We start from the raw sequence: 21,708 nt of genomic DNA on the forward strand, positions 1-21,708 counted from the left end.
CAGCACTTTATAACCAAGGAAACAGTAATATAACGGTAATTATCCGAACGTCACTAGACATTTCTCACGTGGGACGAGATATATAAGGATTCCTGTAAGTACAGATAATAGCTTACCATACTTGATCACAGCGTTAAGTTGCATACAAAGACGAAAATACATAGATTCATGGGGAAGGGATTTGTTCGCGTTTAGTCGGGACACTATATAGCGTAACGTATCAGGAGGAACTGATTGCACATTGCCAACGTCCCTTTCAGATAACACGTCAAAACAACTGATTCATTACTGCCGTCATTAAGAAGAGTCTAACATCTATATTTCCACGAGTCTATAGGGTCCAAAGTAACATTTAATTGAGAATTATCGATGTTAATAAATCATAAATCGATAGCGGTAATTTTTGAGTGAGTGTTAATTTGGCCCACCATACATGTCAGCAATGTAATCGATCTGAATCTAAATGATAAACCACTCAACTAAGTCAGCTTAATTAGCAGCTAAAACTAAATAGTATAAAGCTAAAACGCAATAGTATAAAATAATAATAGTATAGAATAAAATAATGTTACATGAGCTTGGATATGAATTGCTGAATATAATGTGATCAAAAACACTATACAGGGCGTTTGATTAAAACATTATACAGGACAATGAACCAAGACGTTTGACCAAAACACTATATTGGCGGTTTGATCAAAACACTATACCACACGTTTCATCAAATCACTATATCAGGTTTTTGACCGAAATACTCTACCGGACGTTTGATCAAAAAATGATACAGGACGTTTGATCAAAACATTATACAGGACAACGAACCAAAACACTATACAGGACAATTGATCAAAACACCATACCGGACGTTTGACCAAAACACTACACCGGACGTTTGACCAAACACTGTACCAGACGTTTGACAAAAATACTATACCGGACGTTAGACCAAAACACTATACCGGTCATTTAACCAAAACACTATACGGACGTTTGACCAAATCACTGTACCGGACATTTGATCAAAACACTATACCGGACGTTTGACCAAAACACTCTGCCGGACGTTTAACCAAAATACTATACCGGACGTTTGACCAAAACACTATATTGGCGGTTTGATCAAAACACTATACCGGACGTTTGATCAAATCACTATATCAGGTGTTTGATCAAAGTACTGTACCGGACGTTTGATCAAAACACGATACAGGGACGTTTGGATCAAAATACTATACAGGCTTTTGATCGAAACAAGATACAGGTCGTTTGATCAATACACTATACCACTCGTTTTATCAAATCATTATACCGAATATTTGACCAAAACACGATACAGGGCGTTTATGCGAACCAAAGTACTGGACGTTTGTTCGACAAACTGGATGTATTGGACGTTCGAAAGATGTCCAGTACTATAAAGTTACACTACTGAAAACCATTAATATCTACAAATATTACGTTAATAACAATCAAACAAATTACTTTTCCAGAGCTCGCCATGGTTGCCTGGAGTGTATGCGCCAAGAGGATAGCCTTGGGAGGATCTCGTAATTGGATTTTACTCTTGGTGGTGTTTGTCGTCTACACAACATGGCGTGAGACATTTCCAGGTCCGTACCATTTAAAGCCTGATGTATCGTTTTATATATCGGCTTCTATTACTTATAAATTTACTTATCGTTTCTTTCGTGGCTGATGTCAAACGGAATAATACTGCCATGTGTGATTAAACCATTTAATATCACAGAGAAGTTTCGAGGTCGAACTCTTGTGGCAATTAAAAATCTTACATTAAAAGTTCTACTGAACAATGTGACCTGTCAAAAATGTTAGGCAACTAGATTTTATTCCGTTTATGATAACATGGACTTCCGTTTCATCGGTTGTGAAATTAAGAAGTACCCGAAGGGAAGGGGTTTATTTTTACTTCTGAAATACAGCGAGACAGGGGATCGGTAAATTAATATCAACAAATTTTGATCACATGATACATAGAGCTTTATTTACCCTTAGCCACAAAAATATTTCGAATCTCAAAACTCTATCCATTATATTACAATAGTTCCGCTTGCTCTCCGTGCTGAGGTTTCATTTGACTTGCTGACCATTCCGTATAAGCCGATTCATTTTGCACAAGGAACGCCATGTCACTGGCTTTATTTCATACGTATGTTTTTCTTTTGGTATTCTATTAAATATTTATTTATTTATCTGATTGGTGTTTTACGCCGTACTCAAGAATATTTCACTTATCCGACGGCGGCCAGCATTATGGTGGGTGGAAGCCGGGCAGAGCCTGTGGGAAAGGGACGACCATCCGCAGGTTGCTGACAGACCTTCCCACGTACGGCCGGAGGGGAAGCCAGCATGAGCTGGACTTGAACTCACAGCGACCGCATTGGTGAGAGACTCCTGGGCCATTACGCTGCGCTAGCGGGGTTAACCAACTAAATTTGTAATGAATATCATTTATCGCTTGATGAATGGCCTTTTTGTAACTAGTCTAGTCACTTGCATAAGGTATGGAACTCCAACCCACAGGCACTCGATTTGCAGGCATGCTGTCTTTCTCTCCGGCCGTACATGGGAAGATCTGCTAGAAACCTGCGGATGTTCGTGGGTTTTCCCCCGGACTCTGTCCTCGCACCATAATGCTGGCCGTCGTATAAGTGAAACATTCTTGAACAAGTTAAATAGCAATCAAGTAAATAGATAAATAGAACAATTCGGGGGTTATCTCATAGTCTTATATCTTCTTCCCACCGTTTTATTGTTCGCATGGCCTTATTGACAATACAGAGCTTGCGCCACTGTCAGCACAGTCATTCAGTGGCCCAAATGTTGTTTTACTTATTGTAACCTGCGTATTCCAGGGTTCAGCTCCTGGACTAAACCTCCCCAAGGTCATGCAAACGCAGCCTTTTGAGTATTTCTAGACCAGCTGCGTCTAATAAACTGCAACTAACATCACTTGATACCATAATTCTGCTTAAGCCGATGTGCTTGAATGCGTATACGTTGCCTCTGTTTGAACAGTCCCCTGAGCAGTAAAAATAAAACCCTTACTGAGGCAAATGAACAAGAGGCCGGGTTACAGCGGTTACCTGTGTGACCGTCTACTAAGTATCACATTGTGGTCGCTTCTCTGGTTTTACTCCCTATTTTGTACGTCTTTTATATTTCATTCATTAATACACGCGGCCAAAAAGTAGCTGTGAATTCAAACTTTAGCATTGAAAAGTGCGATCAAATGAGATCGTAAAAGTACATTCGACTTTAAGCTAAGGTGCAACCGCCATCAGAATAGTACACAGTGACAGGAAGAAAAGGTCGTACGTGAAGTCGTACGCGAAGCCGTAGGTGACATTTGGTCAAGCTGTGATTAATTAAAATCTTCCGTTAATCAGATCTGATCCGTCAGTTTTTATGTCTGGTTTGAACGATGGATTCAAGCCGTTTCAAACATTCAATAGCTGCATTTAAAAGACAGCGTGGGGTCTTGCCACGTCTGATGTTAGGAAGGCGTTGGTACATGCTAACCACAGGATTTCAAAGTGTATCGTCACAACCTTTGCAGCACTCCGATGACGTCAGAAAAATTCTCAGGACGTAAGGGATCTCCCCGTTCTGGACATATGTGTGCATGGTGTTCACATCCGATATTAGTCTTGAAAACTTTTAGTTTCATTCTCACTCACTTGGCGCGGCGTCAGGGACACGGAAGCAGTAAACATTTGTGGTCCTTGTGGTTTATAAGTAGCTCTTTGGCCGGGAATAGAAAATACTACAATAAATATATATATATATATATATTATACCAAGTAAAAGAGAAATACAATTATATCCACCAATAGTATCTTTCTTGAGTTAGTATATTAAAAAACTATAGCATGGCGAGTAAAACCACGGCCACTGTTTAATATCTTTATAGAATGGAAGCCTGCACGTCACAACTTAGCTCAAAGTTTGGTGCTTTACCCCGGACATTGACAGCTATCGTATTTAGCAAGTTACCCCGGATATTGACAGCTATTGTATTTAGTAAGTTACCCCGGACATTGACAGCTATCGTATTTAGCAAGTTACCTCGGACATTGACAGCTATCGCATTCAGCAAGTTACCCCGAATATTGACAGCTATCTTTTTTAGCAAGTTACCCCGGACATTGACAGCTATCGTATTTAGCAAGTTACCCCGGACATTGACAGCTATCGTATTCAGCAACTTTTAGATTAAAGATTGGCTTGAGATTGTCAAAAAGAAAGTTAGTTTAACTATACACCGTCTAGACATTGATGCTCTAGTTAAACAGGTTCTGAAGGATCCCACTCTGCAAGAAACACTCGCTGACCTTCATAGTAAATTTGTCATCACTGTAGCAGATAAGGCTCCTAATAATGTCATCTTTATTTACAAGAATTATTATTATCAAATTCTTGTTCAAGAGCTATGTGCATCTACAACGACATCCACGTATTCTGCTACTACATGTACTCTGGAGGAACTATTTAACAAACACAAAACCTGTCTTAAAGAAAGGCGCATAAATATACCTACCCGTCACACAGAAATAGCCTACCACAACTTTACTGGATTCCTAAAATGCATAAATCCCCGTACAAGGCTCGATTTATTGCAGATTCAAGAAGCTGTCCCACCAAACTCTTGTCAACCCTACTTACGAGAGCGTTACAAGAAGTAAAGTCATTTTGGAATAAGTATTGTTGTGCCATAACAAAAAATTCAGGTGTCAACTGCATGTGGATTCTTAACAACTCCAAACGTCTTACAGAAGAACTCGATGCTCATATGCATATACCGTACAAAGACGTATCCACATGGGATTTCTCTGAACTGGTGATCTGCATTGTGATCAACCACATAGACGGCGCTGTTGTCCCTATGTACATATCTATCACGTACATGGCATTTAACAACATAGATGGCGCTGGTTGCCCAGTGTAAACGTGTGTCTTGTATGTCATGTGTAACATTATAGATGGCGCCTCTTGTAGCATGAGATCTTTACATATTAACGGGAAAGACGTAATCGTCCGTTACTTTTGAATCATAATCTGACCGGTTAGGGTCTCGACATTTTCAAACTGTATCTAATACCGCTTAACCTGGGGCTAGGGGCCGTGAAGGTAGCCGTGCTAATTACATCAGCATGATGCCTTTATGAACAGTTGCAATTAAAGCGCGACTGAGATACTTGTTGAGCTGTTATTTGACATGGAACTCATTCACGGACTACGAATTTGAACTTTGATATGGAATTCATGCCTGGAATATTCATTGTCTGCCCGGCATCATTGAAAACTGATGACCGCTTCTCTCTTGTGTGTTACCGGCTTTATTTCTTATTTGTATAATATCTTACATACCTTTGTCTTCGGGAGTTAGTGTTAAACGTTGTTTTGGAAATGTATCTTGCGATTATCGACTTGGAACGCCCTTTACGGACTACGAATGGTATAGGAATGTCGGACTTGACGCTTATATTGACAGCTATCGTATTTAGCAAGTTACCCCGGACATTGGCAGCTGTCGTATTTAGCAAGTTACCCCGAACATTGACAGCCATCGTATTCAGGAAGTTACCCCAAACATTGACAGCTATCGTATTTAGTAAGTTACCCCGGATATTGACAGCTATTGTATTTAGTAAGTTACCCCGGACATTGACAGCTATCGTATTTAGTAAGTTACCCCGGAAATTCACAGCTGTTGTATTTAGTAAGTTACCCCGGACATTGACAGCTATCGTATTTAGCAAGTTACCCCGGACATTGACAGCTATCGTATTTAGCAAGTTACCCCGGACATTGACAGCTATCTTTTTTAGCAAGTTACCCCGGACATTGACAGCTATTGTATTTAGTAAGTTACCCCGGACATTGACAGCTATCGTATTTAGCAAGTTACCACGGACATTGACAGCTATCGTATTCAGCAAGTTAATCCGGACATTGACAGCTATCGTATTCAGCAAGTTACCCCGGACATTGACAGCTATTGTATTTAGTAAGTTTCCCCGGACATTGACACCTATTGTATTTAGTAAGTTATTCCGGACATTGACAGCTATTGTATTTAGTAAGTTACCCCGGACATTGAAAGATATCGTATTTGGTGAATAAGGGATGAACTTTCCCACATCTGACTTGCGCATGTGTGTACCCAGCCTGGAATACCAAAAACACAAAAAATCTGAGACTGGGACTTTGTGTCTGCTCTTGGTGCGTCAGTCTTGGACTTTGTGTGTGTGCTGTTGGTGTGTCAGACTGGGGCTTTGTGCGTGCTCTTGGTGCGTCAGACTGGGACTTTGTGTATGCTCTTGGTGCGTCAGACTGCGACTTTGTGTGTGTGCTGTTGGTGTGTCAGACTGCGACTTTGTGCGTGCTCTTGGTGCGTCAGACTGGGACTTTGTGTATGCTCTTGGTGCGTCAGACTGGGACTTTGTGTGTGTGCTGTTGGTGTGTCAGACTGGGGCTTTGTGCGTGCTCTTGGTGCGTCAGACTGGGACTTTGTGTGTGCTCTTGGTGCGTCAGACTGGGACTTAGTATGTGCTCTTGGTGCGTCAGACTGGGACTTTGTGTGCGTTCTTGGTGTGCCAGACTGGGATTTTGTGTGTGCTCTTGGTGTGTCAGACTGGGACTTTGTGTGTGTTCTGTGTTCTTGGTGTGCCAGGCTGGAACTTTGCGTGTGCTCTTGGTGCGGCAGACTGGGACTTTGTGTGCGTTCTTGGTGTGCCAGACTGGGACTTTGTGTGTGCTCTTGGTGTGTCAGACTGGGACTTTGTGTGTGTTCTGTGTTCTTGGTGTGCCAGGCTGGAACTTTGCGTGTGCTATTGGTGCGTCAGACTGGGACTTTGTGTGTGCTCTTGGTGCGTCAGACTGGGGCTTTGTGTGCGTTCTTGGTGTGCCAGACTGGGACTTTGTGTGTGCTCTTGGTGTGCCAGACTGGGACTTTGTGTGTGTGTGCTATTGGTGTGCCAGACTGGGACTTTGTGTGTGTGCTATTGGTGTGCCAGACTGGGACTTTGTGTGTGTTCTTGATGTCCCAGTCTGAAGCTTTGTGTGTGTTCTTGGTGTGCCAGACTGGGACTTTGCGTGTGTTGTTGGTGTGCCAGACTGGGATTTTGAGTGTGTTCTGTGTTCTTGGTGTGCCAGCCTGGGACTTTGTGTGTGCTCTTTGGTGTGCCAGGCTGGAACTTTGTGTGTGTTCTTGGTGTGCCAGACTGGGATTTTGTGTGTGTTCTGTGTTCTTGGTGTGCCAGCCTGGGCTTTGTGCGTGCCCTTGTTGTACTCTTCGTACACTTTAGTTTCGATTTACAGAAAATACTGTACCAGGCTGTGATTTTATCGACGTTCCCGTGCTTACCAAAACGGCGAGCATTTAATTGCATATATGACGTATGATGTCAGTTACCTAAGTACATCGTATACTTTTTCTTCATTTCACAGATGCACACAGTTTAAAAACCATAACGTTTATGGCAAAGATGAAACCCCAAGGAGCAAACCGGCCCAGCCAAAGCATTGGGCATCCTAAAATTGTGCAGGATGGTTACCAGAAGGCCATTTTATTATCGTACATGCGTGGAGGAACAACTTTTGTCGGATCGACATTTGAGAGAAACAAAGACATATTTTACGTATTTGAACCTGAGTGGTCGTTAATATTCCAGACAATGAACGAATACCAGCCCTTGCAGAACGTTGACGGAACTTTTCAGTGAGTACTTTTAATATCTTTTACAGGTTATTTACCTCATTTATAATTGTTGTTGGGGTAGTTTGTGATTTTTTTACTTATCGTATGTCACAATTTCACGTTTGAATTGAACCATTGATTTTAAAGTCTTGAATAAAACGGCAAGTGTTTTCAAGACACATGTATCCCAAAATGAACTCTTTGGTCTGTAAACTAGGTAAACAAGGAAGCTAGGTATCACTGAAATCATAAATTTTGACTAGGACTGGTACCAAGCAAAGTCAAGGGGACGTCTCTCACTGCCACATCACTACCTGACACCTTGTAACCTCTTTCAGAAGTCCATTTATAACACGTATACACTGTATCAAACCAACAGTCTCCATCGCTTATGTACTAATCATGCACGTGTACACGAAAAATGGCTGGCTTATGAGAAAAGACTTTGATTTACACAGAATTACATTCGTTCCGTGGCCGAGGTGTTAGCGTGCCAGGGCGACGCAATGACCAGATCAGGCTGGCTTCCTCTCTGGCCGAAAGTTGGAAGGTCTGGCAGCAACCTTCGAATGGTCGTGGGTTTCCTCGAGTTCTACTCGTTTTTCTCTCACCATAATGCTTGCCACTGTGCATAAGGGAAATATTTTGGAGTTCGGCATAAAGCACCAACCAAATAAATAAATAAGTAGGAAACCATTTCAGGGGAGCTAACAGAGAAATCTGCTGGATGTTTGGATGTGTGAATTTATCTAGAGAAATCCAGAATAGAATTCTGCTGCATGTAACTTGCTGAAAAGGACACAGAATGGTTTCTTTGAGATCATAACTTTGTGCACAAATCTCCTGTCTCGCAGCATTCATAGCAACGAATTTTTTTCACTCATGCCTGTATGCTTCCATTAAGATGACGTCATCAAAACGAATTTGTACAAATAGTATTTTTTTAAAAAAATTTTCGTCCAATATATTGATATATCTTTTCTTAGCTTTTCCTCAAACGTATCAACATTACAATATATGTAAATTTCTCACGGCTATCAGTTTTAATGATGTGGCGTCATATTGTTAGTCGGCTGTCTGCAATAAATGTAAGCGTGCAAACGTTCCAGATCGTCAGTCGAAAGATCCATTTCCAAAACAACGTTAAACACCAGAATGTGAATAAATATCAAAACAATGCTGGTAACATGTATGAGACAAGCAGTCAACAGTTTGCAGTGATACAAAAAAAAAAAAAACAATGTTGGACGCATTACACTAATAACGCTTTTCAATCTTCCTGTGTGAAACTCCCCTTTAAAGCGAAGAAGAACAAAAACTTGAGGCAAGCTTGTATAGAGAAACCAATGAAAAGTATATTAAAAAATGATTTTATTAAATATTTTTAATTATTATTATTTTGACTGAATAAATTCCACTGAAAATATTTAATTTCTGTGGTAGGCTTTTCTTGAACCACTTTTAATCTCATTGACGTCACACTAGTTTGCTCTTTTAAAAGTACATTATTGCAATATTGTTGGAATTATAAATGTAAAACGAATTTTATCTAAAGAAAAAAAATTAAAAAACTACAAACAACAGGCATACACAATATTAATATGCTTGAAGTCCACGGCACCACAGTACCTTAAGCACTAAACCTCATTTTCAGGTAAAAAATATATAAATAATTCAGGTAAAATAAAGTAATTTTTGAGTATAGTTTTCACGGGTCTTTCAATGAAAGCTAACTCGTTTTTTTTTCTTACATTTATAAAGACCACATATTAACCTTGTCACTGTTGTATTTAAGTAAAACGACTTACTCTTCCGTTATCTTTTTTCAGAGATCCGGTTTGGATACACGATGCAGATGAAACTGTTGAACGCCTGATCCAGAATTATTTATATTGTAACATCTCTGGTATTGACGTCACAAGTTTACGTCAGAGGTTCATGTTGGAAGCTCGATACACAAAACCGTTATACGACTGCGTGCGAATGAAGAGAAACAAAATGGCAAACTGTGTAAAGAATTTTACAAATGTCTGTACATCAAAGAAGTTCCGATTCCTTAAAACAGTGAGACTGCGCGTGCATGCTATCGAAAAGCTGCTCACCAACGACCCCAGCCTTCGAATTATCCATATGATCCGTGATCCCAGAGGCATTGCCGTCTCCAGACAGGGCTGGCAAGAGTTTTATCAAGCCAAGATGACCTTCACCTTTGGTAGAGTGTGTGCGGAGATGCTCCGCGACATTGAAAGTGTAGAAAAACTGCCTCCGGAAGTTGCCAAACGAGTGCTTCCGGTTTTGTACGAAGAAGTGGCGGAAAATCCAGAAAGTATGGTTGAACACCTGTATAAATTCGTACAAATGCCATACACTGGCTACGTTCGTGAGTATGTGAAAAACGTTACCCATGCCGCCAAGGATAATACCGTGGGATTCTCTACACAGAGGGCAAACTCTGCCAAGACTGCCTATTCGTGGAGAGCCAAAATCAGCTGGAAACTAAGTTCAGAAATAGACGCCATTTGTGAAAGGGTTTACAAAAAAGTCGGTTATTTACGGGCAAAATCGGAGCAAGTTCTAAGAAACTATAACATATCTTTAAGAGATCCCCATATCAGTGGATCATATGTGGATAAATTTAGACAATTTCGAATCCCACCGTAAGGATATTTCAGCCGAAAGATTAATCATTTATAAGAACATTTGACTGATCGAGATTTGACTGTATGCCTGTATACAAAGATTAACATACCTTATGATTTGAGGCGATTTAAAATCAGTCCGCTCAAAACACCTTGCTCTGCTGTGTTGATCTATCAATCGTACATCTTAATGTATGCAGGCTCAAACATAAGTCAGACTTAGCTTTTGCTAATCTCAGCGACCAGGATGTTATAACCGAGACCCATTTCACTTATAATATTTGAAAAGGTATCTCTTTTAATGCCTGGATTTCACCTCTTCGACGTGATCGTGACCAGCCTTGGGGTGGTGTATGTGTCTGTGTCGGAAAGGATATCTTTTTCTCGCCACTGCTGTTTGGAGCATAAAGACATGCAAATGATCTCGTTGGAATTATTCGACAATGTTGACGAAACTTGCTTATTGATAACAAATCTAGACTTCCCTCTGATACATGTACCTAGTCCTACAGCGACAATTAATCATAACGATAAGCCATGTATATCAACAGCGATTAAGACAGAAATAAATCCACTTTACAAAAAAATTCGAAAATTTCTATCTGAAATGAATATATTTGCTTACAAAACACAAAGAAGTCACATTAATTCACTGATTAGAAATGCCAAAAAGTCTCATGAAGACAAATTCAAGGAGAAAATAGAATCAGGAAATGTTTGGAGTAAGTTTTGGTGGAACTCTGCAAATCCTCTTTTAACTGACAATAACACCTGTGGATGTGATGATAATATATTTATAAGGCAAACATGCTGAATGATTTTTTTAGTGTCTGCTTTTTAGATAACACCAAAGTTGCACCCCTCGATATTGCACCAAAGAATAACTAAGAACTTACAAGGTATCACTGTTGAATCCAAAGACGTAACTAAGGTGTTTAAGTCCACATTAGCAAAGCTTCTATATCAGATGGTATCAGACCCAAAATGTCTTTTGGAAATTTCTGCAATCCTGACGACTCTCCTTATCTTCAAGAAAATACCCTTCATCTTGGAAAAATGCCAACGTCACGCCCAAATTCAAGACTGGGAACTCATCTGAAGATGGAAACTACAAATCAGTTTCTTTGCTTAGCAGTATTTAGCCACCTGCGTTCTGAGACATCTCCAAACCAGTATTGTTTTTCACCATCAAAGTCAACAACCGTGTAACTAGTAGGTCTCTATTTTAATGTCGTCAAGGCTCTGGATTACGTGTTGTAGGAAGTTGTTCATATTTTTTTATATTTCCGAGGAGGCTTTTGATCGACTCTGGCCCGAAGGCATTCTAGCTAAAATGAAGTTACTTGCAATAAAAGGTGAAATGCTCAACTGGTTTGCGGATTATTTAAAAGATCGACAGAAAAGCGGTTGGACTTCTCATAGAGATAACCTTGTAGAAGCTGCCAATAAAAATTTGTGTTCTGAGCACTTAAATATTGCCTTGGTAGAAAATACCTAAAAATTATAAGACCATCTGTGGAATATGCAGATAGAGTTTGGGACAATATTAGCGAAGGCCAGATAAGTAGCATTGAAAACATCCAAAAGGACGCACTACGTGTCATCACTGTTGCAACTAAAAGTGCTGCCTCTAACCTACTCTATGGATAGTCAGGTTTCATACAAATACGTGAACAGCTTTTTTTACATCGCTTGATATTCTTTCAGCAAATGTTATAGATGCAACGAGCAATGCATTTGATAATGAAGTACCACGGCCAACATATCAGCGCAATCCATACCAGTTCAACTATGTAACAACCTTTCGATGTAGAACACCAGGACCGACACTGGACTACTATTATGCGCATGCCTGTTTATTTGTGCATACTGATACATGTATATTATTCCGTAAATAAAGACTGTCTACTTATTTACTGTTAACATAGTTTCAAAATAGTCACAAAATTTAGTTTTGCTTTTCAACAAACGAAATGATGTATACATTACTGCGAATGTTACACGTTATCAGCCTATAGCTTATTGTGTATATGCAAAAGAAAATATATGTTTAACGCCAATAATTCTGTTATTAATAATTTGTAGAACTGATGGTTTCAAGTCCCAACGTCATTGTTGTACATTTTGCTTCCGTTATGGTAAATATTTCCCCTCCTTTTTGTTATCAGGTTTTTGTGCGAATTGTTGAGAACTGTTTTGTAGAAATTTTGTCTTTTTATTTCACTTGTCCTTCTCCGGTTTCTTATCTTTCCTATTGTTGAAAAATGAAAAGAAAATGCGAAATGTGAATGGCTCAAGCCTGGCAAAAATAATAACTTGTGGTGAAATAAGGCTGTGGTATGTTCTTAGTCTCACCCCCTCAACATTTTTCACAATAGCTGTAAGGTATCAGATTTGCATACCTTTTACAATGGCCGTACGGTATCAGATTTGCAAATGTTTTACAATGGCCGTAAGGTCTTATTACCACTGACCTTAGTAGAATAATTTTCTACAATATATCAATCTAATTCGAAAAAAAAGAGAAAAAAATTAGAGTTTAACACTGTGGTGAAGAATTTTTCACTTACATGATGGCGTAGAACACTGGAGTGTCCAGACGGTCTGTTTGGAGCTTCTGACTGCGTCATACAATTCGATTTACCTCTTATTACGTCAGACATGTTGTGAAACTCAGAGAACAGCTTAAGGTACAGGGTGGATTAAGATGTTGCTTTATAAACTGTGGAATGAAAGAAGAGGTATAATGTGCTTTTTAACACAACAAACTTTGCAATAACCCCGAACATCAGACAACAGGTGAGCATGGGGTGAAAATAAGACTTACACGTGTGAAATGCCGCTTTTAATTCCTTGGACGAAAGCGAAGCCGTGAGGTGTAATTGACCGGATTATCGCCCAGGTAACACGCAGGTTTTACCATAGATGATAGTTGCGCGGACTAATTCGACGATAGTCCCAACTCATATGTGACTGTCGTCTTAGCGTCTGAATTTCGGACTACTTTGTGTCGCGAGTCATACCTCTTTTGCACACCGTATTTGTTTGTAGTGAGATTTTTGGCTCTTGGCGATTGAAAGATTCTAACGGTGTTTCCAAGCGGTCTTTCATGATGTTCACAGGAGACACACGGTTTCGATTATACAAAAGTTATTGGAGCGGGGAGGACAACAATAGGGTGTATTAAATTGAGTGGGGTCACTGCAATGTGGTGAGATTTGTTCACTATGGGGTTGCACATGTATTGATAATAAATTGGCCTTTCTCTGCGACATATTCAAACTTTTCAGTTCTGCCATGCGCTTTTCTTGAGCCTATAAAAGAAACAGCAAATTCCGTTAACTGTCCTATATAGTGAGAACACGAGGACATAGAACATCGAAAAATCTACAGGAGGTTACCGGCTGGCAAAGTTACAAACTTTGATGAATAAGGTGAGTTTTCTCACGATTTTGCAGTAATTTTATACCGGTGCTGTCTAACCAGCTGCACATCACGGCATTTACCTAATTGTGCGTTAGCCATAATTTTAATAGGCGTCCACTCTCCGGCTGTACGTGGGAAGGACTGTCACCAACCTGCGGATGGTCGTAGGTTTCACCCGGGATCTGCCCGGTTTCCACCCACCATAATGCTGGCCACCGTCGTATAAGTGAAATATTCTTGAGTTCGGCGTAAAACACCATTCAAATAAATAAATAAATAAATAAATAGGCGTCCAAGTTGCAACTATTTAAGCATTATTTGAACAGTTAAAATAAAACTCTAACAGAAGCAACCTGACAAAGAGGTCCGACTGCACCGGTTACGTGACACCGTACTGGACATTTGATCAAAAGACTGTAAGAGACAGTTGATCAAAACACAGTACTGGACGTTTGATCAAAAGACTGTAAGGGACATTTGATCAAAACACAGTACTGGACGTTTATAATCCGCACATTGCAATGGATGTTTGATTAGAACATTTTATAAACTGACGGCCAAAAGAAACTTTACAAAGAGTTCAAATCAATTTATTTTGCCAAAGCAAATAAGACGATGACTGAAGTTTAATATATAGAAAAGACCAATAACATTAAATAATGAAGGTCTTGAGTAAGAACCGACAAAGTAGCCCTCAAATCATTTCACATGTGAACAAACAGAGCAGGGGTAGAAAAATAGCCATTCCATCTTGGTTAACAATGGGCAGAGTATACAAAAAGTTGATTATTTTTAAAATCAGTCAATATCAAAACTAATCAATATCGCGTGTGGCCACTCCCTTGCTTCAATGCATGCAAAAACTCTCCAACGCGTAGAAAAAGTCAGTCGTCTGATGAGATGGCGAGGGATTGGTTACCATTCTTCATGGACAGCGAACGCCAGTTCCTATCGGTTGGCTGCAAGGTGTGGCCGTTATCCCAAAGGTTTTCCATGGGGGACATATTTGGGGAACGTGCAGCCCACGGCAAGACGTTGACGTCGTTTGCGTTCAGGAAGTTCTGCACAACTCGAGCTGCATGGTATAGGACACCACGTTGCTGCTGTTGGAGGAATGGCAGGACAACAGGACGTAGAATTTCATCCACGTAACGCTGAGCTGCTAGGTTCCCGTAGATGAAGACCAGTGGTGTCCGTTCTCCTTCACAAATCCCAACCCACATCATCACGCTGCCGCCACCAAACGGTACCACCTCCTGGACGCACGATGCAGCCGTTTGTTTGCCTCTTAGGTAAACTCGCTGACTGCCATCGGCTCGGAACAGGAAGAAGCGGCTTTCATGCGTGAAAACAACACGTTGCCAATCACGTCGCTGCCAACGTCGCTGCCAACGGTGTACAATTCGCAACCTCTGACGACGCTGTCAACAACTGCCCTCTGAATGGTCGATAGGCCCTAATTCCGTGAGCCATGAGTCTCCTGGACACGGTCTGCCGACTTACCCGGTGACCTAAGGCATTAATGGACAATGACGAAGCAGTTACTCAGGTGTAAGGTGCGCAGGTAGCCGTGTCCTCTGGGCGTAGTAACCCTTGGTATGCCTGTTCTTGGCCTGTGCGATGTCTGTCCTGTGTGTCTGTAACGTTCTATCAAGTTTGACACAGTTACACGACAGCAACCTAAGGTCCTTGCAATGTGGTCATGGGTGACTCCCATGGATACAATACCCAGTGTCCTCTCGTGTTGTTCTGGAGTCAATCAAGGCATTACTTTGGTGGTTTTTAGTCAGTGTGCAAGTCCAGCACACTGTGTGTAACGTTTTTATACACTAATTTCATATGCAGCTCCTGTCATCCATGGGTCACGTGATTTTTCAATTTTCTTCGTTGCCTCAAAACAAATTCGTGTGAGTGTATATGACGCTTGTCGCACATGGGAATATGCTTCGTACAGTGTTTTCCTACAATAATGTGGTATTAATTTGCTGAAAAGGCTGGTTAAATTTAACTCACGGAGTCGTAAAGTTTCTTTGGCCATCAGTTTACTTTATGAAATGTTTTATCCATCATGCACTCTACCCTATGTTTGAACGAAACGCTGTGCTGGATGGCTGATCAAAACACTATATTGGACATTTTATGAAAAGACTTTACCGGACGTTAGAACAAAACACTGTACACAACGTTTGAAGAAAAGACTGTACTAGAGGTTGGATTCAAAAGAGGTTTGATAAAAGCAATGTACCGAACAAAATACTGTACACACTGTTTGAACAAAGATTATATCGGACGTTGGATAAAATGACTGTGCCAGACATTTAACAAAACACTGTACGGGACGTTTTAGAAAAACACTATATCGGACGTTGGGTCAAAAGAATGCACCGCTTATTTGAAATATTTAGCGTTTGAACAAAATAACTTACCGGGCGTTTAAACAAAGGTATAGACCAACTGGACTTTTGATCAAAACACTTTATCAGACGTTTGATCAAAGCACTGTACGAGACGTTTGATCAAAGCACTCTAACAGTATTTAATGTACAGCAAATGTGCAATACTATGGAAATGTCCCCTTTAAAAGCCACACTAATTATAAATGCTGTATTTATAAAGGTTTAATGATTTACCATTTCAGACCTCGCAATGGTTGCCTGCAGGAGATATGCAAACAGGTTAATCTGGGATGGGTCTCGCTATTGGATATCACTCTTGTTAATATTTGTCATCTACACAACATGGCGAAAGATAAGTTCAGGTGCGTTCCATTTGACGGTTAATTCATTGGTTAAAACATCCGCCCTATTAGACTGCCAAGCTGTAGGGTGGGTGGGAAAGGGGGGGGGGCGTTGGCTGTGGGTGGTGTGTCGTGGCCGTCATGAGAGTGCCAGCGCGGCACATTGACCCAGGAGCCTCTCCCCAATGCTGTCGCGGTGAGCTCATGTCCAGCTCATGCTGGCTTCCTTTCAAGTCGTACGTCAGAAGGTCTGTCAGCAACCTGCAAATGATCGTGGGTTTTCACAGGGCTTTGCCCGGTTTCCTTCCACCATAATGCTGGCCGCCGTGGTATATAAGTGAAATCTTCTTAAGTACAGCGTAAAACACCAATTAAATAAACAAATAATTAACTAGACTTCCAAGCTGTTAACTGGAAACCTGCTGCTCTCGTTCAGATGGTATTTTTCGCAACTTGCTGTTTGCATTTTGTGAACAAGGCAGCTGTTATTCACTTATACTGTTCATTAGCAAGTCTATTGGGATACACCAGGTGTACAAACCTACTTAGCCGCCATATTGTGGAAAACGTTAAGAAACTTCTTCATTAGAACTGCTAACCCAATTACAAATGTATAAAAATTCCAGTTAAAGCTAAAAAAATGTGCCTCTTTGTTGTCATTCTTGAACGTGACGCGACCGCAATGTCGGTCCCTGCGACCGATAGCTTTGGAGTAAAATGGCTTTTAAAACGTCTTATATTTAGTGTTGCGATAGGTTTACCAGTGATGAAGCCTACCCAAAGGTTTTATGGATCTGAAGGTTGGTGGTGGTAAAGCCCTAAGTGATCTTGCACAGTTCAGAATATAAGCGATCCACAAAGCCACGTCAAAGCAAAAAGTCCCTACCTAGCTTTGCTTATCACGAGCTCACCTGAGCAACTCAGCTACAACGTGATGCAATGCCTTTACATGTACCATGAACGATGAGGAATAGCCGCTTCAAAATTAAACATTCCGCTATAAATAACTATCTCAAGTCTTTAGTCCAAGGCTATTTTAGTACCCCCCCCCCCCAACCAGCAATTGTGTTACCTCCAAGTCGAAACCCAACAGCCACATGTACAAGTACTAAGATCTCAAAGCGTCTTAATGTCAATTACATCGTATACCTTCTCTCCACAGATTATGCACACAGTAAGAAGACAGTGACGTTACTCAAAACGTTGGAAAAGCTGCAGGTCAAAGGAAGCAACCATCTCCAGAAAAGCGTTGGGCACCCTAAGATTCTGCCTGATGGTTCCCGTAGGGCCATTTTGTTGTCCTACATGCGCGCAGGAACAACTTTCGTCGGGTCAGCTTTTGAGAAAAACAAAGACATTTTTTACGTATTTGAGCCGGAGTGGGCCTTAATAGCCCTGACCATGAATGAATACCAACCCTTAAGGTACATGGACGGAACTGTCGAGTGAGTATTTTTTTTTATTAATTGGGGTGGGGCAGGGAGCGATTTTTGACAAATCAAGGTTGATATTTGATTTGAACGCCTTTGAAAAAATTTATTGCAAGCGTGTTTTAAGACAAATCCATTCTAAATTGAACTTGGGATGTAAACTATACATCAGCCTGAAGTTTAAAATTCTGACTTTGGTCTGGTTTTTAACTTCACAACAATGTTTACCACATTAGGAGCTTCTTAGGTGCTGTGTAGACAGAACTGGCGCCAGAACCATCTGACTCTGACTGTGCGGTACTTCGGTATTTGTCAGCATGGCAATCAAGTGAGGCAGCATAGTATTAAAGGAAGTTAATAATTTGGGCGACTAGCTACAAGGTGAATCTAGGTGTTGAAACAGACATGCGTGTAAAAATCGTCAATCGCAACTGATGTCCTGGGTCAATAATTACGAGACCAATCTAAAAAACAACGATTAACATAAACCGCCAAAGAGCTAAGACAGTTTATGAAAAAATATAAATTTAGGACTAGTTCATATATCAAGAGAAGTAGCCAACAAAACAGACAAATTTATTATAAACTAATCTTTCGGAAGCATTGGTTACTTGTGGGTCTCTGAAGAATGAATAGTTAGGTCACAGTTCAGCAACGGTTTAAGACGACAATGGTGATGTAGGAGTTCAGTTTTAACTAATTCCACGTAGGTTGTGATGTTGTACTTCGGTTCCCCTTGAGGCGATTTAATAGCTTGATGCGTTATTTTCCTTTTAAGTCAAATAAAACAAGAAAAAATCAGATCAAGCCACGTATTTATTTATTTATTTGATTGGTGTTTTACGCCGTACTCAAGAATATTTCACTTATACGACGGCGGTCAGCATTATGGTGGGTGGAAACCGGGCAGAGCTCGGGGGAAACCCATGACCATCCGCTGATGGTTGCTGACAGACCTCCCCACGTACGATCGGAGAAGAAGCCAGCATGAGCTGGACTTTGAACTCACAGCGACCGCATTGGTGAGAGACTCCTGGGTCATTACGCTATAATACCGCGCTAATCAACTGAGCCACGGAGACCCCCAAGCCACCGACTGAAACAATGCCCAAAATTTATTTTACTTAATATTTATGTTGTTGACGGAATAAAGGGAATCGAAATATTTGATGTGTATTTCAGGATTTTTGGACCACTTAAGGCGTAAGTGACGTTATATACATCTGTTCTTTGCCAAATATCGTATTTAATATTGAAAGTAAACTACAAAAACTATTTCACATCACTGGCATCGAATATATTATCAAAATCGTCCATCAAGTATCTAACTGCAATTCCCTTCATAAACTAAATTAATAAAGGAGTCTTTGAATAGAATTTTATAACTCACGATGACTTATTTTATTTTTCCTTATTTACTGTCACGTTAAAGTGTGGAGGCATCCTCCATGTATCAACCTCATCGCAGTCGTATTTAAGCACATCTTCCTCTTGGGCTCTTTCTTCAGAGATCCGGTTTGGATAGACGATGGAGATGAAACTATTCAACGCCTGATCCAGAATTATTTATATTGTAACATCTCTGGTGTTGACATCACAAGTTTAAGCCAGAGGTTCATGGAGAAAGGGCAATACACAAAGCCTTTATATAACTGCTTGGAAACACACCAGGACAAAATGGCGGCGTGCGTGCAGAAAGTAATAGAAAACTGTAAGTCAAAGAAGTACCGAATCCTTAAAACAGTGAGACTGCGCGTGCATGCTATCGAAAAACTGCTCACCGACGACCCCAGCCTTCGGATTATCCATATGATTCGTGATCCCAGAGGCATTGCCGCCTCCCGAGTGCAATGGGACGAGTTTTACCAAGCCAAGATGACCTTCACCTTTGGCAGGGTGTGTGCGGATATGCTCCGCGACATTGAAAGTGTAGAAAAACTGCCACCGGAAGTCGCTAAGCGAGTGCTTCCGGTTTTGTACGAAGAAGTGGTGGAAAATCCAGAAAGTATGATTGAATACCTGTACAAGTTTGTACAAATGCCATACACCGATTATATTGGCAAGCACGTGAAAAACCTCACCCATGCCGCCAAGGATAATACAGAAAGATTCTCTACACAGAGGGCAAACCCTGCTAAGACTGCCTATTCATGGAGATCAAAAATCCGATGGATTTTAAGTACAGAAATAGACGCCATTTGTGAAAGGGTTTACAAAAAAGTCGGTTATTTACGGGCAAAGTCGTTGAAAATTCTGAGAGACTACAACATATCTTTAAGAGATCGCAACATGAATGGGTCGTATCTGGAAAAATTTAGACAACTTCCAATTCCAGGCTGAGCTGATCTTAGTGGAAGATAATTACATGTAGTAAAATACTTGAGATATGACTGACAGAGATATGACATCTGCAGATGGTCGTGAGTTTTCCCCGGGATCTGTCCGGTTTCCTCCCACCAGAATGCTGGCCGCCGTCGTATAAGTGAAATATTCTTCAGTGTCGCATATGACACCAATCAAATATATAAATCAAAATAACATTCAACTCTGACAAAAATCCCTCAGAGGTGATATAAATCATTCTAACAAGAACTCTAAGCAAATCGAAAGCAATTAGAAGAATATTTGAAAGACGGAGTTATAACTATAGCTGGGAAAAATATTTATGCTCAAAAGTGATAATTCCGGTAAGAAAGTAACTGGGAGACACTGAAAAGTTTTGGGGATATATTATACCGTACTCATGTTCCAGAGAAAAGTAACATACGACGTGTGTTTGTTATAGTGAGCATGTCAGGTGGTTTACAGAGTAATGTCGTGGATATTTTTAATAAATACAAACTGTCCAGTAATCAGGAATTTGTGTTTATATTTTAAATGTCAGCTGACCCAGTGAACTAATGGACTTACCCCTACGCCCGTCGCTGTCCTAGGGTAATAATGGGCTTACCGCTGGGTCTTGTCACTGAGGACTCATGGACTTACCTCTAGGCCTGATCTGTTTGCGCCGCTCTGAATCCATGATCCTGCATGAGAACTCACTTTCTGCGCTGACTATTTTTAACCGGAAGTTTCTTTTAGTTCATTCAAGTAAAGAATTAACAACGGTTGATATACGTTACAAAGATTTATAAACAAGTACTAATTTTTTTGTGGCAACAACGGTATTGTATATTGTCAAAATATGATCTAAATATTTAAATCTTTAAAAGTAACCAGTATGTCAGTTAAACATGATTTTTAAAGCGTTCAGAAACAGAAAAAAATAATTCTAGCGATACTACTGCTTGTATTGATGCAGGGATTACGGATTGAAATCAGTTAAAAAGATTTAAATAATCCAATTCTGTTTATGATATTTTTCTAAATGTACCATTATGTTTTGTTTACGTAACAAGTTAATATGATTGATCTGGCAGCATCAACGTTTTAAAACAGATTGGATAATATTTTACGATTAGCGAGGTTTCATGCTAAAGCGCACCCTTTTACCATTGTTTGGCGATAGTACACGATTATGCGCCGCATTTTAACACGATGATGCACAGTCACACGATCAAACGCAGGGCTGATCAGGTGCTGTTACACGATTAGGTGCAGTGTTGTGCCATGATTAGGCGCTGTTACACGATTAGGCGCAGCGTTGTACCATAATTAGGCGCTGTTACGCGATTAGGCGAATGCATGATTTGGCGCTCGACAGCCCCTCATTGGGCAGCCTTCGCTGAAGTGATGCACAGACAAACAGAAAAAAAG

At 40.5% G+C, this 21,708-nt stretch overlaps 2 protein-coding genes across 2 annotated transcripts; both read left to right on the forward strand.

Moving 5' to 3' along the window:
* The first annotated feature begins 1,222 nt into the window (after nt 1-1,222).
* Nucleotides 1,223-12,282, forward strand: LOC135480436 (carbohydrate sulfotransferase 4-like). Its single transcript, XM_064760270.1, has 3 exons — nt 1,223-1,610; nt 7,471-7,741; nt 9,550-12,282. The coding sequence occupies exons 1-3, from the start codon at nt 1,499-1,501 to the stop codon at nt 10,379-10,381; spliced, it is 1,215 nt and encodes a 404-aa protein (XP_064616340.1). The 5' UTR covers nt 1,223-1,498; the 3' UTR covers nt 10,382-12,282.
* A 7,347-nt stretch (nt 12,283-19,629) lies between these two features.
* On the forward strand, nt 19,630-20,292 carry LOC135480896 (carbohydrate sulfotransferase 1-like). The gene has a single exon (XM_064760825.1). The coding sequence runs from the start codon at nt 19,630-19,632 to the stop codon at nt 20,290-20,292; it is 663 nt and encodes a 220-aa protein (XP_064616895.1).
* The last annotated feature ends 1,416 nt before the right edge of the window (nt 20,293-21,708 follow it).

The sequence above is a fragment of the Liolophura sinensis genome, chromosome 13, assembly GCF_032854445.1.
Source record: "Liolophura sinensis isolate JHLJ2023 chromosome 13, CUHK_Ljap_v2, whole genome shotgun sequence".
In the NCBI taxonomy this organism is placed as follows: domain Eukaryota; kingdom Metazoa; phylum Mollusca; class Polyplacophora; order Chitonida; family Chitonidae; genus Liolophura; species Liolophura sinensis.